This window comes from Furipterus horrens, unplaced genomic scaffold (genome assembly GCF_987537825.1).
Source record: "Furipterus horrens unplaced genomic scaffold, mFurHor1.1.pri manual_scaffold_10, whole genome shotgun sequence".
NCBI classification, from domain to species: Eukaryota; Metazoa; Chordata; class Mammalia; order Chiroptera; family Furipteridae; genus Furipterus; species Furipterus horrens.
In genome coordinates, this window is record NW_028327180.1 from 102,000,348 (window position 1) to 102,023,275 (window position 22,928).

General features: G+C 60.4%; 1 protein-coding gene across 4 annotated transcripts in view; it reads left to right on the forward strand.

The window, feature by feature from the left end:
• MAD1L1 (mitotic arrest deficient 1 like 1) overlaps positions 1-22,928 on the forward strand; it is a 151,432-nt gene that overhangs the window by 5,983 nt on the left and 122,521 nt on the right. For all 4 annotated transcript variants that reach the window (XM_090288696.1, XM_090288693.1, XM_090288695.1 and 1 more), the window contains 6 exons: positions 1,301-1,480; positions 3,792-3,916; positions 4,771-4,852; positions 6,023-6,153; positions 6,258-6,372; positions 8,192-8,253. In XM_090288696.1, the coding sequence (XP_090144822.1) occupies positions 1,301-1,480; positions 3,792-3,916; positions 4,771-4,852; positions 6,023-6,153; positions 6,258-6,372; positions 8,192-8,253 (695 nt within the window). The remainder of the gene's footprint in view (positions 1-1,300; positions 1,481-3,791; positions 3,917-4,770; positions 4,853-6,022; positions 6,154-6,257; positions 6,373-8,191; positions 8,254-22,928) is intronic.

A 22,928-nucleotide genomic window follows, 5' to 3' on the forward strand; every position in this document is an offset into this window, starting at 1 on the left:
CCTAGGAAGGACAGTCTTGGGGGAACGGTTGGGAAGCTGGAGGGAAAGGCCTGTTGGAGAGCCTTTGCCCGGTGGGGACTGCGGGGGTGGTGGCTCGTCCCTGCTCTCAGGCTGAACCGTGGGGTGTGGACCTGCTGGAGTTTCTTGGGGCCATGAGTCCTGCCTTCCCTGGATCTCCAGTGTCCAGTATAGGCTCTGGTACCTAAAGGTGCTCAGAAAACATTTGATGAAGTAAGGGTGGCTGCAGGGTCATCGAAGGCCTATCTTGGGGAATCTGAGGGTGCAGGGCTGACCGAGCTTGATCTTGGAGCCCTCGCTGAACTGAGGCCTCTCCATAAGAAGCTGCTCCTTCCCTGCTGTGGGCGAGGAAGGCTGGAGGTGACCCTGGGCCACCTGAGTTAGTGGGTTACACTGTTCCTGGAGTCTTGGTCCTCTGCAGTGGGTTTCGGGACCATCTGTTCGGCAGTGAGGGCTTAGGTGGGTGGGAGTCTCAGCTCCCCCACATGCAAGTGCCTGTGAGGTGATGAGACGTGGGTGTCTGCGGGCCCCCTGGGGCTGCCCCATATGCGCCTGGGCCCGGCAGCCCCCGTGAGATGCCAGGCACTGGCAGCAGGAACGCACTGGCTCTGGCCCCGTGGACGGCGGCTGGAGGCCCTGGGACCCGCCCGTGCTCTCAGGAAGGCAGCCCTGGGAGTTCCTGGTGGTGTCTGGAGGGAGCTTCTATGGCTCAGCTTTCTGATGCGAGGTCAGAGGTCAGCATTGTCTGGCTCCCCATACCTGGGACCCTCAGGACTCTGGCTGCCACGTGCTGGTCCCTTTGCTTCTCAGGCTGAAAGTAACTACCCCAGTGGCTGAGTCAGCCTGTACGACCCCAGGTCACCAGAGAGCGGGGTCTTGGTTCTGGGCCCTCCTCACCAGCACAGGCCATGCCGCCCGAGGGTCTGCGTACCGGACGGCTCTGAAGGTTCGTGGGAGATGAGGGGCCCTGGGGCCGCTGTCCTGTCTGCAGGCCGCCTGTCTTTGCCTGGCGGGGATGTGCTTGCCTGGTTGTAATGGCAGCTTGTGTGCAGCCAGACGGGAGCTGCCGGTGTTGCCGGAGCTCAGAGGCTTCCTTCCAAGGTCAGCTCTGAGTATGGGGTTTTCACGCCTCATCCCCTTCCTGCTGCTGACACTGGGTGATGCTTCGGAGGGCCCTGGGTGGGAGCCCTGTGCCCTTGGCTTTTTAATGGCTGCCGTGGGTCTTCTGGGGCCGGGCTCGCCCTGCTCCGACCCGGGGCCCTCACCAGCGCTTCCCCGACAGCGCGAGCTGGACCGGAACCAGGAGCTCCTGGCGCGGGTTCGGCAGCTTCAGGAGCGGGAGGCGGAGGCCGAGGAGAAGATGAAGGAGCAGCTGGAGCGCCACAGGCTGTGCAAGCAGGGCCTGGAGGCCGCCAGCCAGAGGCTGCGGGAGAAGGAGGCCGGCCTGGCCGAGGCGGGCGAGGTGAGGCTGCTGCCCGGGCCCGCGGGGCTTTCCGTGGGCCCCTGTGCCTTCCCTTCCCCCCCTTGTTGTCGTCAGAGCGGAGGGACGAGGTTTCCGCTCCGTGGCTTCCAGCGAGTGAGTCTTCGTGATTGTGATCTTGAGTGAAACCTTTTCCTGTCATTTTGAAATGTTTCGGCTTTTACACACACGACACACACACAGGTATAGCAGAGTGCTGTGTGCGTGCAGCTTTTCTGCTTCTCTCACGCTCTTACTTGGGGTGATTCCTCAGCGGGGTGATAAGGGCACTGCTGCCAGCCGCTGTGTGGTGTGAAGGGCCACTGTTGGGTGTTCTAGATCCACTCATGTCTTGCCTGTTGTGGATGGTGGTGTTTTCTGGGAATGCTCGTGTTTGTCTTGTTTTCCCCCAGAAGATGTGGGCAGTGGCCTGTGGATTTCCATTTCTTGGGTGGTCAGTGGGGTCTCTGAGCATCTGAGAGCACCTTGACCCCAGCGCGGGGGGACGTGTAGCATCCTACCTGTCATCCAGTGAGGTGTGGATGTTCTAGGAACCGCCACGCGTTGGTGCTGGTGGAAACCAGACTCTCTTGCCCTTTCTAAGTCCCTTTGCCGTGCGGCTCCTGGAGGAAAAGATGAAACTGCGGGGGGCGGGGAGGTCCTCGGTGCCCTGTCCTGCTCAGCAGCTTCGGGAGCAGGCGCAGGCTGTTTTGCCTTTGGCGACCCTGGAGGCAAGTCAAGGTGGTCTCTGTGTGTCTTCTGATGTGGGTGTGGCCGGAGAGGGGCTGGGATCGGCTCAGGACGAGCCCCGTCCCACGTCTGGTGTGCCTGCCTGTGCCCCGTCCCGGGCTGGTGTCCTGGAGGCAGGTGGGGGGCCCCTGGTTCAGCAAAGGTGGGGGGCCTGACAGCAGAGGTGGCAGGGAGAGTGCCGGATGGGCCCTTGTGTTGGAGAGGTCCTCTTGGGACGCAGCCCACCACTGTCACTTCTCTTCACCTCTTGGGAGAAACCTCCCTGGTCACTCAGCCTGAAGTTACAGAGCCCCGCCCCCTCTCCTCCCCCAGTGCCGGCTCCTGTGCTCGCGCTGCTCTCTGGGCTCGTCCTGGGGTCCCCACAGCACTTGTCTCACCCAGCATCCCACACAGAGCCGGGGGCCGCGTGCGCTTACTGAGGCCAGGGAGACCTCGCAGAGGACGTGTGAGTGGTAGTCTCTGTGGTAATAAAGCAAAGCCAGGCAGAGCGGTGGAGTGGGGGCGCGGGCCTGCCAGCCCCCGTCCGCCTCCGGGGAGGACCTGCGGCAGTGGTGGTGCTGAGCAGTCCAGCGGGAGCCGGGTGGACTGGTGGATGAGCGCGGTGGCCGTCTGGTCTGCAGAGGGGTCCCAGGGCTGCCAAGTGTCACTCACGGTGCCAGCTGTCGTCCGTCCGTCTTCTTGTCCTCGCTCGTAGGGTCCCTCATGTTGGAGTCTGCCTCCGGGGGTTGACGTGGCAGCTTTCCTGCGTGTTTGTGCACATGACGCTTCTGAGTGGGCTGGCCTTTCCTGTGGGTGTGACGGGCTTGCTGTCCCCAGGACAGCCAAGGGGGCCATGCTGCTGCCAGAGGCCGCTGGTGGGCACAGTGTGCTCAGTGGCCTCGCTGTCCTGATTGGCTGTGCTCCTGGACACCTCCTCCCCGCTTTGGTTTTCCTTTCGGGCCATTTCCCGCCTGGGAGCGCTGCAGTCTGCAGCGTTGTGGCCACTCCTGTCCACGTGGTGTGGCTTTCGTGGTGGTGCTCCGAGGACGGCCTCAGTCCTCCGTGTCTGGCTTCTTAGGGGGCCCTGGCTGTGGCCTATAGGTGGCATCTTTAGCATGTAGCTGGAGTGGTGTCATGGTGTCGGGTTAGGAGGGACTTCCAGGCTGAGAGGCGAGAACAGGCTGTGGAGGGAGGGCCGTGCAGAACAGGTCAGGGACCAGTGGGGGTCTGAGGTGACAGGACATGGGGTGTGTCGGTGCTACATGGGAAGGGCTGTCATGGGGCGTGAGGCTGGGGCCCATCTTCATCAACAGCAGCTGTTGCTCCTGAGACCATTGTCACTGTGACTCAGCCTCTCCTGTTGGCTCCTGAGAGATGCAAGGTGGGCTTGCGCTGCAGGTGGTGCTGGGTCACATCCTCTGAAGTAGCTGATGGCTCGTCCCTGCCCTCAGGAATGGGACGGGAGGGACAGGCTCCTGTGAGGGCACCTGCCTGTCCTTTTCTGTGTGGGAGGCTCATGTGCACGTGCGCGCCGGCAGCCTCAGGGACTGGCCAGTGGATGGCGCTCTGTCCTCTCGGCTTTCAGACCATCAGCGAGTTAAAGGGCAGGATCTCGGAACTGCAGTGGAGTGTGATGAACCAGGAGATGCAGGTGAAGGGCCTGGAGTCTGAGAAACAGGAGCTGCAGGAGCAGCTGGACTTGCAGCACAGGTGAGGGGGGCGTGCGGGGCCCGGCGTTAGCGGTGCAGGAGACCGAGGCGTGCCTGCGGCCGCAGCGGTGGGCGTACCTGGCCTCTGTGCTGCGTGTGCTGTAGCCCTGAGGCCCCACAGGCGCCCTTCTCGTGCTTCCTCCCATGTGGGGGCTCTTGGAACGGCCCTGGCATGGACAGAGGGGCTTTTTAAATGTCCTGGGAACCAGAGAAGGGAGCACTGATGGGGGGAGTTTTGGAGAAGGTGTGATGTGTGAGTGAGCTTTTAGAGGCCTGGGGACAGCTCCTGCGGCCGGTGGGGGCCAGGAAGTAAAGGACCTGCTGGGAGGGAACATTCTGAGCGCAGGCACGGCATGGGAAAGAACCGATGGGTGAGGTCAGAAAACTGAACACTTTCCCGGGAACTTGGCCTTGGTCTTCTCAGGTGTTGTCTAGGGAGAGTTCTGGCCACTTGGCAGAGTCAGGGAACAGTGAGGAAGGAGTAGGTCCTACTTGCTGTGGCTGTACCGGGGCCTCAGCCACAGCTGCAGTGAGAGCCGCCATGGGCTGGACGCCAGGGCGCTGTAGCAGGAGGGGGTCTGGCAGGTGGTTGGGGCTCGGCCACTCACCCCGTCCTAGTGAGGGGATAGGCCCTGCAGCTCCTGGCAGAGGCTGGAGTCTAAGGTCCTGGGACTGTCCCTGGAGGAGGGACTGCATGGCAGTGTGTGAGTGCATGTGCACGTGTGTGCTTGTGGTGAGTGCGTGTACTTGTGTATATGTGTGTGCGCCTGTTTACATTGGAGAGCTTTAGGGTGAGGGGGATTATTCGCCTCACCACACACCACACTCTGTGTGACCCACTTCTCTCTCTAATAGAAAATTGCAGGAAGCCAATCAGAAGATTCAGGAACTCCAGGCCAGCCAAGAAGCGAGGGCAGACCAGGAGCAGAGAATCAAGGTGCGCTACTGCCTTTCACCCGCGGCCCGTGTGTGGTGGGCATCCCAGGGGTGGTCTCAGCCCTCCTTCTCTCGTAGGCGTTTCTGAGCAGGGCTGTGCTCGGTGGCCTTCTGGGACACTTGCTGCCTGTGCCCGCTGTGCCATTTGCACCGGTCATCTCATGTGCTGGGCTTGTGCCGGCTGCGAGGGGTGCCACGGGGTAGGAGACACTTTCCCAAGAAGCTCACACTTCTAGCGGGTGCGGACCGGCAGCAGCCACACGGAGAAGGGAAGGAGCACGTGACAATGCGCACGGTGTTAGTGTGGGGAGGCTGTGTCGCTCGTGTGGGCGAGTCTCCATGCCAGCGACCTGGTGCCGAAGTTCCGGCTGTGCCGCGTCACTGAGGGCGAGCCCCCAGGGAGACGGCAGCTGCAGCCAGCGGCCGCCCCTGCCTCGAGAGGGACCCGCACCCAGTGCCCGCCCTGCGAGCTGCCCCCCGCTGTCCCCAGCTCCGCCTTTGGCGCCCCCTCCAGCCACATGCGCCCTGCCAGGCCGTGGACTGCCAGCTCCCCCAAGCCACTGGCCTTCCACAGACTTCCCTGTGGCTCCCTTGCTTACCCGCCCTCGTCCCACCCGTGCCACTTCACATGGCCGCGCTTGGCCCGCTTCTCGGGGTTTTCTTGCCTTCGCTGCCCGATGCCTGTCTTTGCCACCAGACTCCAGGCTCTTCCTTGCAGAGACCTCATCTGTCTTCTGTGTCACCCTGTCCCCGCTGCGTGACTCAGTACTTGGAACAGAGACGGGCCTTGTCAGTGTTTGCTGATTGATTGACTTATTTGGTCCTGGTGTCATACTCTTAGCCTGTTGTGTGACCTGTCGCTAACGGAAGCAGATCTTGCACGGGAGGAGTGGGGTGTCTTCCCGGTCTCTGTTTGGGGAGCCTTTGCTGAGTTTCCTTGGGCCAGACAAGCGCCAGGTCCCCGCTCTGAGGGCAGGCAGGACGGCAGCGTAACACGGGCCTGCGCCCCACTGCGGGTGCTGCCCTAGAAGTGAGCGTGAGGACCAGCACTGAGGCGCCGTGGTGCAGGCGGGACAGGCTTCCCGGAGGAGGGCGCTGGGGCCACAGAGGTTGCTGCGGCCTGGGGCGTTTGGCGTCCCTGACTTCCTCCTTTCTGTCCGGCCTTGATCAGGACCTGGAGCAGAAGCTGCTCCTGCAGGAGCAGGACGCTGCGATTGTGAAGAGCATGAAGTCAGAGCTGGTGCGGGTGCCCAAGGTGGAGCGGGAGCTGAAGCAGCTGAGGGAGGAGAACGCCTACCTGCGGTGAGGGGCGAGGTCTCAGGTGTGCCCTCCGCAGCCCGGACTCCTGGGGCGACGCGCCCCCCGGGGTACGTGGCTGTTTGAGTGGCTGTCTCTGTACCTCTCAGGGACATGCGAGGGACCAACGGGCTGCTCAGGGAGGAGCTGGAGGGCCTGCAGCGCAAGCTGAGCCGGCAGGAGAAGGTGCAGGAGGAGCTGGTCGGCCTGGAGCTGGAGAAGGAGGTGAGGGCCTGAGCGGGGCGCTGTGCCCTGCAGGGCGTCCCGGCCGTCAGAGGGCGCTGGCGGTTTTAGCCCTGCGTTCCCGCTGCTCAGCAGAAACGTGGGAGCCGCTGTGCTGGTGTGGTGGGCAGAATCCTGGGCCCCACCGTGGCCGTGTCCTGATCCCCAGATCCGGGGCTCTGTCGTCTTAGGTGGCTGAGGGAATCAAGGGCGCTGATCCGCTGGCCTGGGGTGGGTGGAGTCCCCTGGGTTATCCAGGTACGCCACTGGGACCATAAGCGCTCAGGTGTGCTGGGCGTGGGGGAGAAGGCTGGCCCCGCTGCTGTGGCAGTGTTGAAGGGGGGGGCCGTGAGCCAGGGAACAGGGGCACCTCTAGATGCTGGAAGAGGCGAGGAGGTGGGTTCTTCCCTAGAGCCTCCAGGAGCGCAGCCCTGCAGCACCTTGACTTCGGCCCAGCGATGCCTGTTGCTCCTCCGTGCGTCTGCTGCAGACGGTTGTGGGGTGTCAGTGCTGAGAACACCCTGCTTTTCCTCGGGGCCGTTGGGGCTGAGGCTCAGAGAAGTGCTCTGTCTTGCCCGGTGCTCCTGAGTTTGGAGCAAACCTAGGTCCCCTGGCTCCTGGCCCAGGGTCTCTGTCCTGCGCAGCTTCCCGCGGCTGCACCCCTTGTTTGGCCGGCACGAGCTGTGTCGCCGCTCCCCAGTCCTGCCCAGAGCCTGGAGAGAATGGCTGCCTCCTTGGGACGTGCAGAGCGCTCTGACCGTTTCAGATTTCCCCCACCCCTGGTCCTGGAGCCCTCGGTGGCTGGACTGGGACCTTGCCCACGGGGAGGGCCGTGGGCCACCTGGGGCATCATGGGGCGCAAGCAGAGCTCCTCTCAGGTGTTGGCTCTTGTAAGGGTACAGCCTGAAAAGATGGCTCTGGGACTGGGTAGTTTCTTTGGACGTAGTTTATTTTGAAATTGGTTAATGTTTTGGTTCTAGAATCACACTGCCTAGCTTTAAAACCTGCTGCGGGTACTTGCTGGCTGTGTGACCCCAGGCAAGTTATCCGATCTCTGTTCACCTGTACGAGGACCAACAGCATGGGCTGAAGTGAAACAAGCACTCACCAGGTCACGCCCGGCCTGATGGGCGCAGGGGGTGCTTGAGTGGAGGGATGAGTGCGTGCCGAGCGCCGCCGGGCTCTGGGGGAGGGGTGGGGCACTCTCCAGGGGGCAGTGAGACCGGAGGGTTTCCTCTGGGGGGGCCTGTGTGGGGCCAGCCAGCCTGTGGGCAGTGCTGGCCAGCGGTGGGTGCTGCCGTCACCTCCTGTTCCCAGGGCTGCCTTCCTCTGTGGTAGGGCCCTGGGACTTGGTCAGCCTTGCCAGCTGGGAGGCATTTGACTCCAGGGCTTAGTCTCTCTGCCCTGTGGCTGGTGTCCTGAGAGCAGGTGGAGGATGGGGGTGAGAGGCAGCGGCTCCGTGTGGGCCTGCAGGAGGCTGTGTCCCCCCCCCCCCCCCCCCCGCCCCCAGCCCTTCCTGGCTGTGCGGAACTTGCTGTGGGCAGGCGGCCAGGGGCAGGGGAGGTGTGAGGCCTGCAGCGCGGCTTCAGCTGTTTGGGGAGTGCCCTGTCTGCTCCGCAGCAGACGTGGAGCATTTCTGCATCTCAGCTCAGAGGTACGGGCAGTGTCCTCTAAAGGGTGGGAGACGCAGCCGCCAGCATCGCTGTCACCAGTGTGACGATGTCTGGTGTGGGGACCAGTGAGCGCATGGGGAGGAGTGGCGAGCAGGAGGGCTGAGGAGCCCTGCACGGTCCTCTGCACTGTACCCACCCTGTCCTTTCAGAGGTTGCTGGCAAAGCTGCGGAGCTGGGAGAGCCTGCACCAGACCACAGGCCTGAGCATCAGGTAGGGGAGGTGCTGGCGCCGCTAGTCCCTGCGCTGTCTGTGCTCCCGGCACCTTTGGCAGAGTGGGCCCTGCGTCCCATACCCCCCAGCAGAGGCCCTGGCAGCTGAGGAAGGCAGTGCCCTCCCTGCCTGAGCCTTCGTAGCCTCTTCATTTGGAAACGGAGGCAGCGACGGGGCGGGCCCCCTGGGCGGGCTGACCAAAGGAGAACTGGGCCCCCTTCTTCCTGCTCAGGGGCGCTTTGCTGACCAAGACTGGTCTCCAGCAGGAGGCCACGGCGTGAGGTCTGCCCCTCACGTGCTCTGGCCGCACTCGTGGCCCGCCTTCTGGTCCCCCCCACCCCCCCCACCCCAGTGTGCTGGGGGAATCATCAAGCCTGCAAGCACGTGACAGAGTTCACGGTGAAGGACTCGGCTGGGAAACGAGGCCATGTGTTCCCAGCCTGGTGCTGGCGGGATTTGATTGGCTGCTAAAGGGCTTTCTTTTGTACCTGCCGCGGAAGTCATTGTTTCTGGGGGACCTTGTTACAGTCAGGTGCCTGTGATGAGTGGCAGTGGATTCAAAAAGGAAAGCCCTGTCACAGAAGATGTCCTAATCAGGCCCCTGCAGCGGCCTCCCTGGCTTGTCTGCTCTGACCTAATGCCCGCGAATGCAGCGGGAGGCCGGGTGGGCATCTCTGTGGGCACCGCCCCTCTTTCTCCAGCGTGGCTCTGCTGCTCTGCTCCTCGGCCCGGAACCGCCTGCAGACGGCCTGCCTCAGCAGCTTGGTCATTGCCCGGTGCTCCGGTCTGCGTGGCCCAGTGGCGGAAGGTGGATCATTCTGGGTTTGTCCTTGGAGCCTGGGGCCCGCAGCCTGTGGCGCTGAAAGAGCCTTGTGGTGTTTTATCTGCTTGTGTGATTTTAAGGCCTTAGCTTCTTAGTCGGCTTCCCTGGAGACTGACCTGAGATTGAGAGGCGTCCCTGAAGAGCTGCACGTCACCCGCCTGTGGCCCTGGGCCCTGGGGCTGTGCTGGTCAGTGTCGGGGACTCCAGCAGCCTGTCCCTTGAAGACACCTTCCTGTTCTCCGTTTGCCTCAGCCACGGAGGCCTGATGAGGCTGCTGTTTCCCCTGGAGCTCCACTGGCAAATAGATCCCAGGCTCATGCCGGCGGCCCCAGCAGGGCCCAAGTGTCCTGTGCTTCCTCCTGTCCTCTGGGCTTGTGTGCTCATGGGGAGCTTCCCCCTGCTCCCAGGGAGACTCGTCAGAAGAGAGACCTGTGGCTTCTTTCTCATGCGGGAGACCAGAGGCCCACGTGGGCCCGATCAGGCCGCCTGCTGCGACGTCTGAGCGCCCAGCGTCCCCCGAGCACGGCGCCCCCGTCGGCCCTGCACTTCCTGGGAGATGGGACATAGAAAGCTTCCTGCCTGGTGTGTCACTTACCAGGGCCTTTGAAGGGAAAGGTGCCAGAGGGGGTCAGGGTGGGCCACAGAGCGCCAGTGAGCCCTGCCTCAGAGGGGGGCACTGACCCCGTGCGTGGTTGGGCATGGCAGGGATGGCCATGGGGACTTGGGCTTTGAAACTTGAGAGGGAAGGTGATGAGCCATTGACGGAGTTCTGCAAATGACCGGCATCGGTCAGCTTCCCCGGGGAGTCTCAGCAGTGTGACCGCCTCTCTCTCAGGGCTTTTAGGCGAGGGGGACTTCCAAGGGCCCGGCATGTGCCTTCTGGTGCATGTGTCTGGGAGGCCTGCGGATAGGTAGCCCGCTGGCTTCGCCAGCAGGAGGCGGTCGTCACCACCATCCGAGAGGGGGCCGGGCTGCTGACAGGCACACAGTAGCCTCTAAGGACGTGTAGGACGGGCCAGCACACGTCCTCTCTGCATCCGTCCCCCCTTACTTTGGGAGTGAGTAGAGTCCTTTCTGTGGCTTCAGGGCCCCGGAGGCCGAGGAGATCCGCGGGAGCCCGGGAGCTGGGGGCACCCGGCAGCTGAGGGCCTGCTGCCTGCCCCGGGGCCATGCGGGACTGAGCGTCCCTCCCTGGGGGCTCGGGGAGCAGGCCCACCTGAACCTCATGCAGAGTGCAGAGTCCTTGACTTGTCAGGCTTCGTCCTCAACCAGCTGGGGCCTGTGCCAAGCGAGGGGCCTGAGTGTGCTGGCAGCTGTCTGGCTGAATCAGAAAGGACTTCTTGGAATCGCTGGTGGTGGAGGTTAACGTGCGATGCTGGTCTCGGAAGAGGGGCAGGAGCCGGTACTTCCTGAGTGCTCACTGCTGCGTGGGCCGCTGGCCAGGCCAGTGCTGATGCGCTTTGCTTAGTGCAGGACCCGAGCCCTCCCGCCTGCGAGGGGCCAGAGTGGGGAGGCCAGGGCGGCTGGTCTCTGCAGCGGGCGGTGGGGCTGGCTGCCAGGCCTCACGCTGCCTCTCACCGACTTGGCCTCCTCCCTCCGTGGTGTGCGCGCGTTTCCCGAGCGTTAGACCGTGTCACGGACTGTGCTGGGGGCTGGGGTTGTGGGCCTTGAACGAAGAGCCAGCTCTTTCTCTAGCAAAACAGGTTTATTCAGGAATAACCACCAACTGCATTTGGGACACGCAATTTAACGGTGGAATCCAGAGGGCACAGGAGAGAATGTGCTTTCATGGAGGAAAGGGGAGCACAGGGTCGAGGAGAAGCTCCTCCTCCTCCCTGCTGGGGCGGACGAGTGGGAAGTCTTCCTGTTGGGGAGGGACAGCGTCCGCTCCCTGTCTGGTGCAGTTGTCCCTCAGCAGCAGGGTGGGAGCTGGCCCTCGGACTCCAGCAGGAATGTGGCTCCTGTTTGGTCACCCACGCAGGATGCAGCCCCAGGTGGGCAGGACTGCTCGGAGCAGCTCAGACCTGGTGGGGCCCGGCAGTGCGCAGGCGCGTCGGGGGCGGCTTCTGGCACAGGTCACGCCTGACCTGAGGCTGGGAGCATGTTCCGGGCAGGGGAGGCGGCTTGTGCCCACACACACAAGCCAGGAGGACTGGGCATGCTTCGTGATGTCACGTAGCGTCAGGTGGTTCTAGCCAGAGAGCGTGGGGTGGGCGGCAGAGGGGAGAAGTGGCAGGATCAGATCCCTGCAGCGCGTTGAGCCGCGGTGGAGAGTTAGGACGTGGCCCTGGGGAGGCGGCCTCCTGCCCGCTGTGTGTTGTCCAGCTCGCTGCTGCAGTTTCCGAGCCAGGTGGCACGGGGGCGGGGTGTCCCTGCTCGATGGAGGTGCCCTGCCAGGTTTGGGGTGGTGCCTGTGAGCAAAGGGTTGGAGTGGTGGTCAAGTTGTGGGGGTGAGCAGCGTGGCTGTGGGGGTGGGGGGGCTCCCCCTACCATGAGGACTTCCCGTTTGTGAGGGTGTCTGTGTGCAAGGCCAGGTTCCTCCCAGCCTGCCCTTTGTCTCCTCTCCAGGTGGCTTGCCCGTGTCTTCCTGGCCCCAGGCATGTGTTGATGGAACTGTGATTGGGGAAAGGTCATCCCTGTATTCATATTTTGCACATTGATTTGAGGACTGACCATCTGCACACCACCACCCCCGTAAGCAAAGTGGGGGCCCTGTTAGGCTCGGGAGGCTGCAGGGGCTACTGCAGCATTTTGTGGGAGCCTCTGAGTTGGAGACAAATATTGGTCGTGTCTTTGCTGGATTTGAATAATGTTGGTGGGAAGATGGCCAGACGTTTCCTCTGCTTGGGACAATGGTGGCCAAGAGGCTGCAGAGCTTGTTTGTTTAAAGACAGTCCTTGCTCTGAAGAGCTCTTCACCTGCTGGACAGGGCAGCTCCTTTCCAGGCTGCGGTCACCCCAGAGAATTGCTCTAGGGCCTGGTGTCTTGCTCGGCCTTCCTTCCAGCTTTGTGGGAGTTACCTCCACTTGGCAGAGAGGAGGGACCAGAGTTTTCAAAAGGGGCTCAGTGGCCAAGGTCATCCAGTGAGCTTGTGGCGCCCCTGTTGCGTTGCGTGGCTGGTCCCGGCACATGGTGGGCTCTGCCCTCCATAAGCTCCGTCCATCGGGCCAGCCACATGTGCCGCGCAGCTGGATCCTGCGTCTCTGTGAGCCGATGCGCCTGCTGCTGGCGCTCGCGGGCCTCTGCTGGGCTGCTGCCACCCATTTAGCCCCGGCAGTGCCAGGCCCGTCGCAGGCAGGCAGCCCATCCGCGGGTGGCAGCTCTTTGAGACCTGATGGCTCCCAGCCGAACTTGGGCGAGGAGGGCCCGCCAGCCTCCTGGGGGCTGAGCTCCCTGCCTTTGCTCAGGGCTGAGCACCTTCTGCAGGCTCCTGGGTCTGCGACGGGGAGTGAGACAGTCATCACTGGGGCGAGGAAGAGTTAACTTGGGAGGCGGCAGCGCAACACTGTCTTGTCCGCGGAGGCGGCCAAGCTAGAAGATTAGCAATTAATTTTTCATTATGAGCAAACTACTCTTCAGTTTCGCGGAACCAAACAGTCCTCCCACAGGGGGTGGGGGCTGCGGCAGGCGGCTTCTGCCTCGTGTAAGTTTTCAGACGCTGCTGTCTGTCTGCTCTTGGACGATAGCAGCCGTTTAGGTTTGTGAGTCTGTGTGGAAGACATTTAGACACAATTTTCTGTTCACTTTGCTCTTCCTGGCTTTTGCTTTTTCGGTATTGCTGAAGTTCACTGCAATTAGGTTCTGGGAGTGTCTTTTCTTTTGTTAGGGTTGTAGTTAGAAAGTGCAGTATCACTCATGTTTTATGATAGCTGAGTTGTAGCTGGCTGGTTTGAGAGTAGACTCCTTTAAGTCAAAGCTCACTTTTAAATTGACTTTTATTGGAAAATTGGATTTATTTGAAAAGAGTCACTGGTATTTCTTGTGATTTGGACATTTTTATTGTTTACTAGAGCTTAGCTATAGTGCCATAGATGGTCCAGCAGGGGTCACTACCCAGTTATCTAACCTTGAGTCTTAGGGTACAAAAACTTGCAGTAACAGATAATGTATTGGGTTGGCCAAAGAGTCGACATGGTTTTGGTTTCCATAAAATAAAAGACACATTTTTCATTTTCACCAGTAACTATTGATTTGGATGTTTTGAGTATGTCTGCTGTCTCCCACTATTGGCTTCTAGTGGGGAGAGGCCGGGGGCTGCGGAACGTCTTCCAGAGCACGAGACGGCCCCACAGCAGGGAGTTATGTGGCCGGAAGGTCGGCAGTACCGAGGCACTTCGCAAACCCCTCTGACATTTTCAATCAGTCACGGCCCCTTCTCCACACACTGCACAAAGCTTGTTTTGCGTTTCGGTTGCATTTTTACCTTGAAATAATAAAGCATAATACTCTGAAAATATTGCATATCTTCTTCCATCTTCAGTATTAAAATAGCTACACAAAAATTCACCAACTTTGATAAATTTTTTTAAAAATGCACGCTGATAAGACAGCTCTCACAATACAATCTAACAGAATTGGTTTGAACAAAGTTAAGGACAGCTAAGCGCTAGCAGGGCCATTGCAGGGGAATAAACCAAACGAACTTTTGGGCCAACCCAGTATTTTCTCGTTTTGTCCGCTTAAGCAGGCTAGGTTTTCGTTTTGACTTAACAGTGGGTACCTGTGAATATTTGGGGCGTGGTGGCCCGTAAGATCTCTGTTGCAAGTACTCAGCTCTGCCTTTTGTAGCCCAGAAGAGGGTGACCAGCCCTCCCTTTTGGCCTGGCGGTAGGACTTTCTGTGCTGAAACTGAGACAACCCGGGTCACAGTGAGGACCATTGGCTGTCCTTGTGGGAGTGCTGCCACCGACGGGTGGGCGGGTGAGGTGCCGTGTCCCCATCCCACGTGGTTTCTACACCAGGGGGCGTGCTGGCCCGGCTTGGTGCAGGGCTCGCCTGCCCACTCGGAGCCCCGCGCGCTCTTCCCTACAGCTGCGCTTTCCTCGGGGCTTTCCGCAAACCCAGGATCACGGCGCTCACTCTTTCCTTGTTTCCAGTCTGGGGGAATCTGGTCACGGGATGTGACCCGCATGCTCTATTGGGTGTCTGAGGCGTGGGCACACGGCTGTTCTGGTGGTATGGCTGTTGCACAGTGAGTCTTCCTGAGGGGCCTGGTGGTATCTGAGGAATTCCTAACTCTTGTGTGAAGAATTTAGAAGGAACCCTGGCTGCTGTGGCTCAGCGGATTGAGCGCCGGCCTGTGAGCTGGAAGGCGGCTGGTTCAACTCCCAGTCAGGGCACGTGCCGCCAGATCTCCAGTTGGGGGCGTGTGAGAGGCAACCGATGTATTTCTTGCACATCAAAGTTTCTCTCCCTCTCTTTCTTCCTTCCTCTCCCCCTAAAAGTAAGTAAATAAAATCTTTGAAAAAAGAGAAAGGCTTCAGAAGGCGGAGGCCCTCGCCAACGCGCTCCTGGGGCTGAGCAGCACTCACTGTGTCTTGCCCTCTTTCCGGCTCCTGAGTCCCCAGAGATGGGTGTTGCGGTCGTATCTGTTCCGTCCGATGGGTGTTTGTCGGGCAGGACAGTGTGGCAGGCACGAGGAGTGTGTCCCTGCGCTGCTGTGTTTGGGGCTTCGGGGCCAGCGCAGGTGGGCTGGGGACCCTTCTGGGAGGGAAGGCCGCCTTCCCGTGAGGTGGCAGGCTGCCTGAGCTGGGCTGGGGCACCCTGTTTCATCCCCTTGGGGGCTGGGCTGCTGCGGGGGCTGGGGTGGGGCCTGGCGCCCGCTGCCCGCGCAGGAGCAGAGACCAGACTTGTGCGGACCTCCCTGCAGCCCCTGCTCTGCGGTCACGCAGCCCCTCTGGGGGGGTGAGCCTGGTCTCTGCCCACTCCTGACTGAGGGCGGCATCGCGGACTCCTGTCCTCGCTGGTGAGCGGGGCCACGTCCTCCTGTGCCTCTTCATACGGGTGGGGCTGCTTTCTTCTCTGTCAGAGGCAGCCAGGGTCTGGAGCACTTGCGTGTGCTGACAAGCCTTGCCAAATTAATTTCATTTAATTATGTCCCAGGGCTAAGCTTGAATACACTTTGTGTTAAATTCACAGTTTTCCTCCTTTCTAAACGAAATGGACTTTGTGTCCTTGTTAAAATCTGATTAAAACTAAAATTGAGTTTTTTGAAGTCTGATTATTCCATGAAATGGAATTTCTAAACCTAATTACGGCTGGATTTGCATATACTTTTCAGCACCATTGAAAAGAAAGTTGAAGTGAATTTATGAATGACACCCTTTCCTGTCATTTCCTTGGGGGGTGCCGTTAGTGTGGGGGCCGAGGCCGGTGGGAGACAAGCTGCCTTTCTCCCTCCCTTCCTGCAGAGGGGTTGGTGGTGACTTCATTCCCTGGAGCGTTAGCTCCCGGGGAGTCCGAGCGCGGCTCCTCCTCGCTCTGCCCTTTGCTGCGCGGCCCGTGTAGTAGCCGTGGTTGCGGGGGAGCCTCGGACGCCGGGGCCGCCTCCCCGGGGCCTAAGCTCTGCCCTTTGAGGAGGAGGGTGGGCGAGGGGGCAGTGCTTGCTGCCTCTGGCGGCCTCCCATTGTGGCCCCAGATGTGGATTTATAATGGCTTAGCTACCTCCATCCTAACTCTGGATTACGTTGGTGTTGTTACAAGTGAAAACAGACCCCCTCTTTTTAACCACCTGGAAATAAACGGGGTTTTCAGAGGAAACACTTCCAGGAAGGATGGCACTCCGTGTTGTACCTGGATTCACGCTGTCTGTTCTGTGTCCCTCATGAGCCCCGCGTGGAGGCCTCCGTCCGTTTCTGCTGCATGGGCCTCTCCACAGAGCCTCGCGCGACCTGGCAGCGGCTTTTTCAGAGTTGGCAGGTGGCAGAGGCAGCAAGTTGGACGCCCGTGTGTGAGAGCGGACCCCGTCCCGGGCAGCCTCTGTTTGCCTTCCCCGCTTCGGCGGTTCCGTGGGTGCGCAGCGGTGCCTCTGTGGCCCCCAGGGCCCTTCCCTGGGGACCAGGGATGTCCAGGGTCTTCTCAGGTGTGTCATCATTTCCTGTCCACGTGCCTGCTTTGGGGAGGGGGCTCCTCAGGGTCCTCGGCCCTCCTCACTTTGGGTTGTTTGCCAGAGCTGTGTGTGTTCCCGACAGAGGCTGCGGGCTGCGTGGTGGGCGTCTGCACCCCGTGCGCGGCTTGCCGCTTCGTCTTCAGCAGTGTCTTCTGGAAAGTAAGAGCTTCTGATTTAAGCCTGCTGTGTCGGTTCCTTCCTTTTGTGACTTGTGCTTCTTGTGTGTGCCTGACTCGGCCGTTTAGAGACTTCCTGGGTGACCTGCGTTTGTGTTCGTTTCTGGGTGTGGGGTGGCGCTAGCTGAGTCACCTAAAATCTTTTTGCGCAGGATGCCTTCTGGTGGTCGAAGCCCCGGGGGCCGCCGCGTCCCGTTGGGTTTGCCGAGCTGCTTCCCGTGTGTGCGACTTTGCTCCTCGCCCTGCACGGTGTGCGCGGGGCCCTGCGTGCTGGTCCCTGCAGGACGTGCTGTGGAAACGCACTCACTCGCCCCGCGGGCCGTGCAGCGGCGCCTCCTTCTGGTGTTAACGTGCGGTTCCCCAGTGATGGCTGGAGTCCTCCTGGGCCCCTGGCTTCATGTCTGTTCTCTGGAAAGTGTCTGTTCTGAGTGCTTTGCAGTTTCATGGGTTCTTTTCTTTTTCTTATCGACTTTCATGAACTCTTCATAGATTGTGGATGCGTGACCTTTATCAAGTATATATCTTGCCAATACTTTCATGATTTTATAATTGGCTTTGCGTTTTCTTAATTAAAAATCAATTGTTGAAATGTAGTTCACATTCCATAGGATTGACTATTTTAAAGAATATAATTCAGTGCTTCTTAGTATGTTCCCAAGACTGCACCTGTAGTGCCTCCGATTTGAGAGGATTTTCTGACCCCGGAAGGGCCCTGTCCCTGCCCGCCGACCCTGGCCGTTCCTGTCCCTCACCCGTCTCTGCGGCCACTGGCCTCCGTCCTTTCAGGGTGGGTTTGCTGCTCTGCATATTTCGTGCAGATGCAGTCACACTCCCTGGAGCCCTCGTGTCTGGCTCTGTCCCTAAACATGGCCTTTCAAGGTTCCTTGAGCTGTAGCCTGGCTCTGCACTTTATTCCTCCTGGGGCGGATAGGAGGGCACGGGGTGCACGGACCACACCTCGCTTGTCCATGCGTCAGCTGATCGACATCGGCGTGTTCCCAGTCATGGCTGCTGTCAGTCAAGCTGCTGTGCACACTCACGTGCGGGCTTTTGTGTGCACATGTGTTTTCAGCTCTCTCGGGTAAAAACCTGGAATCGCTGGGTCGTAGGGTGACTCCTCATGTAACGTGTTGAGGAACTGTGGTCCGTCTGGCACAGTGGCTGCGTCATCCCCCCCCCCATGCCCCCCGAGTGTGCAGGGTGCCCCTTTCTTCACCTGTGGCTGTGTAGTAGCACGTCACTGTCTTCACGTTTGTATTTGCTGCAGCTGAGCTCACGGAGTGAGTGACGCACACGAAGCTGCAGACAGGACAGAGTCAGCTCGGAGAGGCCTCCCAGCACAGGAGCCGCAGCAGGACGAGCAGCAGCGGTGGCGGCGGACCGTGGGGCGGGCAGAGGCCTTGGTTTCCAGGGTGGCCACGTGATGTCATTTGAAATGTCTGGTTTTCAGCAACAAGTATGAGCGACTCAAAGAAACAGGAAGTGTGCGTCCTGCGCAGGGGAAATGGGAACAAAGGACACTGAGAGGGACATGAGCGAAGGGACCGGACAGAGATTCTGCAGGCGAGACGTCTGGCCGCTGAGACGGGCATTCACCGCAGAGCCCGGCAGCAGCGTGGAGCCAGCAGCGTGGAGCCGGCGGCGGGAGACCCAGAGCCCGGAGGTGGCCCCGGGCTAGTGGCGGGGGGGGGGGGGGGGGTCGCCTGGGGAGGGCAGGCGGTCCTGCCCCTCTGCTCCGCCCCGCTCTGGGGTCCCACCCAGGGCGGCAGTGCCCGTGAAGGCAGCAAAGGACATCCCACCGGGGAGGAGGAGGTCAGGCCACCTCCGTTCCCAGACGACGGCACTGTGTGTTCAGAAATGAACAAACACACACAGAGTTCCAGGACGTGGGGACAGGATCCGAAAGATCAGCGATCAGTCCGGTGAGAAGGGCTGTGCTGCCTCTCAGACTCTACCTTTCCGTCTCGTTCTGCCTCCCACGGAAGCATCCTGGTTCCCTCGTCTTCGGGCAGTTCTTTCAAAACCTCCTTAGACCTTTCACGTCGTGAAGTATCATCCCTAAGTTAACCATGGCCGTGAAGTTTTAGTGGTGGTTTTTCAAGAACTCACACCCTGGGGTACGTTTATTAGAGAGAGACAGCGAGGAAGAAACATCTGTGTGAGAGAGAAGCATCGGTCGGTTGCCTCTGGTATGTGCCGCGACCGGGGACCACACACACCTGCAGCCTCCTGGTGCCCGGCCTGGGCCTCACGGTGTGTTTTGGTTTTGATGAAATGCAGGTTATCAGTTTTTTTTCATTTATGGTTAGTTGGCTTTGTGCTTTAAGGACTCCTCTCCCAATTCAGGGTTGCAAATTAATTTTCCTATCTTTTCTTCTGGAAGCTTTCTATCTTAATTTTTTATGTACAGCTTTATAATCCATCCCATGTTTAACCTGAGGCTGGAGTCCAAGTTTCATTTTTTAAAATCTCTACTTTGATCAAGTTTTCTCACTGCTTTTGGAAAAGTCCCTCTTTTCCCTTTGAACGTTTTTGTCACTGTTGTCAAACAAATGCAGTGCGTGCGTGTGGTCTGTTCTGGACTCCGTCTTAGTCCCGTGGTGTGTCTCTCCTTACGCTGCAGTTTCGTAGGAAGCCTTGACTCTGGCATTTCTAGTCTAAACTTGTTTTACTAAGGTTGTTTAGCTGTGAAAGGCTCTCCTGCTTCTCTATACTAGGTATTTTAGAAATAGATCATCAGTAGCTACAGGAAAACTGTTGTGCTTTTCACTGGTTTTTGCCGTGAATTCATAGGTCAGGTGGGAGAGAACTGGCAGCTTAGCAACACTGACCCTCCCAGTCATGGCGCGTCTCCTCGTTTCGTTTTAATGCCGTGATGCTTCGTCGTCCTAGATGTGGTGGTTTCCGGTTGTTTAACTATGGATCCACCAGTGGTGTCAAGTGTTTTAGTTAACTCATCACTTAGTGAGGGAGCCGGCGCAGAGGGGAGTGTAGGCGCCGGGTGCTGACCGCCGGTGCCCGACCGGACCAGCCGTCGGTGCCAGAGAGCGGCGAAGCTGCCTTCCGAAGCGGGGGGTCTCTGCGGTTGTGCGCACGGGGCGTGGGCACGACTCTCAGTTTTCTCCTCCATCCCTGCAGCTGGTAGACGAGGTTACGGGTGATGGCGGTTGGGTGTTACCTTGACGGGTGAGCCGGACCAGACGCCGCGGCATCTGTTTTTCGCTCATTTACGTCCTTCACTTGCCTCCCTCTCTGATCATCACAATCTCAAAGGCAGACGTTTCTAGGACTCCTGGGCTGTGGAGGACGGCAGGGTGAGGTCCTGCTCGGCCAGGAGCAGGGGTGGAGCCACATACAGTGAGGGAGGGGCTCATAAGGGCAGAGACCCTGCGGGGGTTGGGGAGGGTGGAGGCTGAAGCCTGGCATGGGAAACTGGGCGTGTACTGTAGAGTCACTGATGGACTTGACCCCCGGGAACTGATTGGGGGAGGGAAAGGCTCAAACCCACTTGACTTACACCGCGGCGCCTTCCTGAAGTCTAGGTCCTGTGGGGTCACACAGCAGGAGCAGCAACGAGTGACGCTGAGAAGAGTGGGGGGCAGGTCGGCTTAAAGAGCAGGCAGAGCCCAGGCCCCTTCCGACCTGGTGTGGGGGGGCTGGCTGCCTGCCCCCACCTAGCAGCAGGCTGGCACTTCCTCAGCAGACTGTGAGGCCAACTGTCTGCTTTTGAGGGTGGGGTGCCCTGCAGAAAATGGGGATCAAGTGAGCGCGTGTGTAACTGGTGCCAAGATGTCCAGCCTTCGCACCGCACTCTGCCCGAGTCTTGGCAGGGCGACTGCCGTCCCCTAAGCTGGAGCCCAGTAGGCCTCTCTGCGTCCTGTGACCAGCTCAGGAAGAGACAGGACGGCACCGAGGTTGGAGTGTCCCAGCTCCTCCCGTGAAATCTCACAGTGCACAGCCCAGGCCTTCGCTGAGAGTCTCTAATGGACCAGGCGGAGACCAAAACAAGCGAGTGGGTCAGAGCAGTGTTGGAGAAGTGCGACATGCAGAGGGCACTTCCTGAGAAAACCTCAGGGATGCCCTCGAGAAGAGGGGGCCTGTAACCTGCAGGGGGCAGCGGCTGCAGGAGCTCTTTCGGGATGGGGTGGGCATGGGGTCTCAGGGGCTGCGCCTGGCGTCATTTCTGACGAGCCCTCCTGGAAAGTGAACCTAGATGACAGATCAAACAGGAAGTTGTGAAACACGAGGCTGCATCCGTGTGCAGCACATGCAAACACGAGGGCCGTCACAAGCACGCAGTCAGTGGGGGGAGGAGTTATAGGGCATGACTCAGAGCATCCCCCAGGACTGAAGACGTGCTCTTCTAGACTGCAGGGGGATGCGACCCCTCCACGGGGCTCGTGGCTGTCGGGTCTTGGGATGTTCAGGGACGTGAGGGCTCCCAGCTCCTGGCAGCTGTGCTGGGGCCAGCAGAGGGCCGTGCGCTCAGCTTCGCAGGAGCCTCTGCCCGGCCTAGAATTCTCTACCCCGTTGGGCCAGCAGGTCCGGGAGGGCCGACAGGATCTGCAGGGTCTCTGGAAATGTGTCTTCCTCGTCTCCTTTTCCAGGCAGTGGCTGGAGGATGCCTTTGACTAAAGCAGAGAGGGTTGCTCGGGGAGGAAGAAGGATTCGGCTGCAGGGCACCAGGTGTTGGCCTGAGGTGACCTTGTGCACCGGGCGGAGGGTCCTGGCCCCATGGCAGGAAGGCGAGCAGGCGGCCTGGAAGGAGGAGCGTCCCCCCAGCCTTGGGGCCCAGAGCCACGGCCAAGAGCAGGGTAGTCAGAGCACCGCCGAAGTCGCCCTTGGACCTGGGGTGAATCTCCACCGCCCACTGGGTTCATGAGCCCACGCCAGCCCATCTGCTGCCCGGGGAGACGCCTCCTTCACTGGTTACCTTCCACCTCGTGGGACCCGCGGGTCGTTTCACGCTCTGGACTAATGTGGGCCCTTCCCGTGTCACCGTGGCCACGTAGCTGCCATTGACCCTGGGTAACAGGAGGCACTGCCGGCTCCTGGGATTCCAGCTCCGCGTCCCAGCCCTGCCTCCCACGGCTCTGGGCTGCTGTCTCCAGCCTGCGGGGTGACCCGCTCTGTTCAGGGTTGAGGTGAGGTCTGTTCCTGGGGGCCTGTCTGCCGCAAGGCCTCCTCATGAGGCCACCTGGGCCGGAGGATGATGCGCGCACCTGGCGGAGGCCCCCGGGGTCCCCCTTGTGTTGCGGACACAGCTGTCGGGGACGGGCCCAGCATTGGTGCCTTCGCTCCCTTGGAAGCTGACTGTGGTGCCCACGTGCGACCAGGCCCTCTGCTCCCCGCTCAAGTAGCGAGCTCCTGGCTCAAGTTGTGTTTGGGGCCGTTCACCAGCCGCCCTTGGGAATGTTGGAAGCGCTGGGAAGACTGACTCTTCCAAAGAGTGAGGGAACGCGGAGAAAATTACGGCATTTGTTTGAAAGGTTCTGAGAGCTTTTTTTAGCTCACATGGTTCAAAGAGTACTTCTTGTTAATCAGGAGAATATTCTAGCACCCTGGGGTGGTCACTCGGCCTAATTGGAACCCAGGCTGCTTTGAAGTCCTTTTAATCCTGCCTGAGCTGGTAGAAGGAATTTGAAGGCAGCAACTGTAAATCTGAAGTTCCTTCATTTTATTTACATGTGTCTGGGGACCCATGTGATTCGTTTCCCTGAAGCAGTTAAGCCGAGGTGCTGGCTGGTGGACAGCGGGTGCAAGCTGGCCCTCATTAGGCCGGGGTGGACACCGGTCCCTGGCAGAGCCACTGGCCGGGCCGAGTCAGGGCTGCAGTGGCTCCGGGGTCGGTCCCTGGGTGGGCGCCAGTGATCACGGGTTCCACACGTGGGAGAGCTCGTGGCTGCCCCGACCTTGGGACCCCACCTGTCCTGACGGAGGCCATCCCGGTGTGGACCCCAGGGCCTCTTCTCCCACAGAGGGGGGCGGGGCTCTCCAGCCACAGGCATCACTGACCGGAGGCTGAGCTGGTCAGCGCAGGCTTGTCTTTCTGAGCGGGCCTGTGGGCATGTGTGCCGCCAGGGAGCCTGGGCCTGCCGCCGCTGGCCCTCACCTGACCGCAGGGGCTCCCAGTGGCCGGCCTGTGGCCCGGCCTCGCCTCCTCCCTCCTCCGGGACGGGCTCACTGCCCTACAGGCCCCTGGCCGCCTCCCCGCCCCGGGGACGGCCTCAGCCTTGCTCTCCTGCAGGGGCTCGGAGAGGTGCCTGCAGCACAGCAGGTGCCGGCGTCCTGACTGCTGACTTCTCAAAGGTTTGAAACGTGTTCTGCGAAGGGAAGTATGTCCTTAAAGAGCACAGGCAGCCCTTGCGTCTCCTGGGCCCCCTCCTCAAGTTGAGGAAGACAGTTCCTCAGAAAGCCCGTGGGCCTCCCCGGCGCCACCCCACGGCCCCACCTCCAGAGCCACGCGCCCGCCTCCACGTCCGTGTTTGTAGCCGACTCGCTGTGGCGGTGAGGCCGCGCCCGGGAGGAGCTGAGGTCCGCCTGCCTCCTGCCAGCTCCCCGTCTTCCT